General features: G+C 43.2%; 1 protein-coding gene across 1 annotated transcript in view; it reads right to left on the bottom strand.

Moving 5' to 3' along the window:
• LOC119412029 (E3 ubiquitin-protein ligase RNF123) overlaps positions 1-4070 on the bottom strand; it is a 69923-nt gene that overhangs the window by 11152 nt on the left and 54701 nt on the right. The window contains exon 38 of the mRNA XM_037679005.1: positions 270-364. Within this exon, the coding sequence (XP_037534933.1) occupies positions 270-364 (95 nt within the window). The remainder of the gene's footprint in view (positions 1-269; positions 365-4070) is intronic.

Below are 4070 nucleotides of genomic sequence, written 5' to 3'. Positions count from 1 at the left end.
GAGCCTGAATGTGGAGCATGAACCTTGGACCAGAATCTAGACCTGGACCCTGAATGTGAAGCGTGAACCCTGGACCTGAATCTGGACCTGGAGCCTGAATGTGGAGCATGAACCCTGGACCTGAACCCTGAATGTGGAGCATGAACCCTGGACCTGGACCCTGAATGTTAAGTGTGAACCCTGGACCTGGACCCTGAATATGAAGCGTGAACCCTGGACCTGGACCCTGAATGTAAAATGTGAACCCTGGACCTGGACCCAGTACTCACAGCGGTGGAGGCTGCAGCCTGTTTGGACTCCTCGGTGAGGAACGCCAGCATCTCCTCCACCTTCTGCTTCTCCTCTTCACTGATGTAATCTGTATCTGGAGGCAGAAAAACAGGAACAGAGACTCAGAAAGAGGTCAGTGGTTCTGAGGTTAGCCCTGATTGGAGACCTGCAGACGGGCGGTTTTGATTTTCAGGACTTGGACCTTCGAGGCCAGCACAGACGTCAGAACCAACAGAACCTGAAGTGTGGTCATGATTCCATGTCTTCTGAAGCTGAACATCACACCTGAGGTATGCCCAGGTGGAGCAGCTGTGTCGGCAGGTGTCTTACTCAAGGACACCATGATACATGGCATGGTGAGGAATCGAACCTGTGACTCTCTGGTCCCAGGTCAGCTGTTGCACCACTGCACCACAGCTGCAGAAACCAATTCAGATCCACTGACGAGTGAGAAGAGATTCATCTCCCTGAGTTGAACATCGCAAGAAACCTTCTGAGGTTCTGGTAACCGATCGGACCTCAACGGGCCTCTCAGCGGGCCTCTCAGCGGGCCTCTCAGTGGTTCTGGTAACCGATCGGACCTTAACGGGCCTCTCAGTGGGCCTCTCAGTGGTTCTGGTAACCGATCGGACCTCAGCGGGCCTCTTAGCGGTTCTGGTAACTGATCGGACCTCAGCGGGCCTCTCAACGGTTCTGGTAACCAATCGGACCTCTGCGGGCCTCTCAGCGGTTCTGGTAAGCAGCCGCTGCTAAAAGCCCACATTAGCAGAGGAGCCGGACTCTGCAGGACCGTGAGGTTACAGTTAGACGGCTCCACTGGTTCTGGTGTCAGAAACCACACAAAGTCCAGTCAGCAGCCATCATGGTTCTGTTTGGATCCATTTGGTGAACACCGAGATCTAACAGAACCGAGACACTGATCAGAACCCTGAAGACCCAGGAACACTCAGGACCACCTCAGAAACTTTGAACCGTCCCTGGATCACCTCAGACTGGAAGAGTGGAAGACACTAGACCCCCCTGAGAACACCCGAGACCCCGACCTCCCCCAGGAACAAACCTGGGCACCAACAAAGAGGATCCAGGGTTCTGTTCTGTCTCCATCAGTTCTCCTACAGCTGCAGTACTTCACCTCCTGTCCTCTCACTCCTTGTCTGTAAACACCCCTCCCCCTCCTTCATTTGATGGTTTTCGACCCCCCCACCCCCACCCCACCCCCGCAGTCAGACGGATCCAGTTTCTGTGGTGGAGCGGTTTTGCTCGCCCAGAACTGTGATATTGGCTCGTTGGACGCCTGCCATGAAGCTATGAGAGATTGTGATGTTGCACCCACATGATGGAGTGGGGGCTGATGGGGGGGGGGGGTTAAAAGCAGACTTTTAGTGCCGTCACACTGAGAGCTTCAGCACAAAGAAATGATAAAGAATCAAAGATTTACAGACAGAGGAGCTCATTCTGATGAAACCTGAACTATTTTACCAGAAACCAACGTCCTGCTCCAGGTCCAGCTCCAGGTTTCTGCTGTCCTGGAGTTCAGGTCCAAGTCTCTGCTGTCCTGAAGTCCAGGTCCAGGTCTCTGTTCCTTCCTCATTCAGTTCTGAACATCTTCATCAAGTGTTCTGTGCTGGTACCAACGGCCTCTTGTAAAAGCCGGACCTTTTTGAGGGACTGTTGGATCCACTTGAACCCTTCAGCCAGCTGGCATGATGTTCAGTTTAGAGCCAGGAGTCAGAACCTGGATTTATCCATCTGATCAATGATCTGATCCATCGTCTCTGATGGACGTTGGGTTGTCTTTGTCCGCCTCAGAGAGTCGTGGAACTCCATGTCCAGCTTTACAGACGTGAGGGAGTTCCTGCAGGAACTGTAAAAGATGAAAGAGTTCTTCTTACAGAGCAGAGGAGCATTAATGAGCTGCTGGAGACGATCTGCAACAGTCAAAACCTGCTTAGAGACGGAGACAGTCTGAGACAGACTTCAGCCATCCTGCAGCTTTTAGATTTAAGTGTTCAGAGAAATGAGGCTTTAATTCCTGTCAGTGCAGCGCTGAGTGTTTGTGTCTGAATGTTTGAACGACTTAATATAGAAACTCTTCTTCGGACTTCTGGTTTCTTCTTCTTCTCCAGTTTCTCCATCCAGTCGTAGAAATTTTGGTCTCCGTCCCTCCAGTGTGTCTCTGCAGCAGGACTGATCTTTCCTCTCAGAGGTCACACATCCCAAGTCTCAATGACATCCACTGTATCTGAGCTCAGAGTTTTCTCTTTCTAACTTGTCCTAGCTCCTCCATAAAACTAGAAGAATCATCAAACAGAACCTGCAATATCATCAGAACCTTCTGCTGCTCCCGGGTCAAAAAGTTCTTTGATGCTGCTTCTACAATTCACACAGACTGCTTGACTGAGGCTTACTTTTAAATCTGATATTCTGCATGAAGGGCTGCTGTGTGCTGCCGTTCCTCCTTCTGGTAACAAGTGTTAAGGAGACGGAAAATAGACATTTGTAAAACGTTATTAGGAGAGTAAGGAAACGGTTTTATAACGTTAGTGACATGATGATGAGCCCATCAGAAATCAGATGGACATTTTGTTAACTAATAAAAACAATTATAACTGTTAACTAACTGATAACTAACCTTTATAATGTTAACTAGCAGTTAACTAACAGTTGCCACTGTTAACTGTTATATCTGTTAAACGGTTACAACTGTTAACTAACTGTTATAACTGTTAGCTAACTACTTTAACTGTTAACTAACAGTTCCAACTGTTAATGATTTTAACTGTTAGTTAACTGTTAACAGTTATAAAAATTAACACTTGCAACAGTAAACTAACCATTAACTGTTGTAACTGTTAACTAATAGTAAACTATTAGTTGTAACTATTAAATGTTATAAATGTTAACTAACTGTTATAACAACAGTTTTATCTGTTAACTTATAGTTTACTAACAGTTATACTGTTAACTAACTGTTAACTAATTGTTATGCATGTTAATTGTTACAATGTTAACTCAACGTTATGAAAGTTAACTAATTATTAACTAATGCATATAACTGTTAACTGTTACAACTGTTAACTTTTATAACTGACAAGTTTTAACCTACTGTTAATACTGTTACAATTACTAACTGTCAAAAACTGTTATGCCTGTTAGTTGTTACAACAGTTAGCTGTTTTGCAATCTATTATAACTGTTAACTAACTGTTATAACTGTTAACTAACTGTTTTAATTGTTAACAGTTTACTAACAGTTGTAACTGTTAATTGTTATGTTAACTAACTTTTAAAACTTTTAACTAACGGCTGCAATTGTGAACTAACCGTTAACTGTTATAACAACTTTTTTAACTGTTAACTAACGATTTACTAACAGTTACAAAAGTTAACTGTTATATATGTTAACTAATAGTTTACTAACAGTTGCAATTGTTAACTTTTATAAATATTAACTGTTGCAAATGTTAACTAACCGTTAACTGTTATAACTGTTAACTGTTAACTTACTGTTAACACTGTTATAATTACTGTCAAAAAACAGTTATACCTGTTTGTTGTTACAACAGTTAACTGTTATATATGTTAGCTAACTGTTATAACTGTTAACTAAATGCTAATGAAATGTTAACTGTTGTAAGTGTACTTATTTAAGGTCAAAGAAAATGCTGTTGGTAAATAACCGTAACCATTCACGGTTTTAACAGTTAAAAACCTGTTATAAATGTTAACTAACTGTTTTAACAGTTAATGACTTTTTATAACTGTTAAATGTTTTAACAGTTAACTGTTTTAACAGTTAT

Source organism: Nematolebias whitei, chromosome 7 (assembly GCF_014905685.2).
Source record: "Nematolebias whitei isolate Nwh7 chromosome 7, NemWhi1, whole genome shotgun sequence".
In the NCBI taxonomy this organism is placed as follows: Eukaryota; Metazoa; Chordata; class Actinopteri; order Cyprinodontiformes; family Rivulidae; genus Nematolebias; species Nematolebias whitei.
The sequence above is the reverse complement of the archived record's forward strand: the minus strand, read 5'-3'. Positions and strand labels throughout refer to the sequence as shown.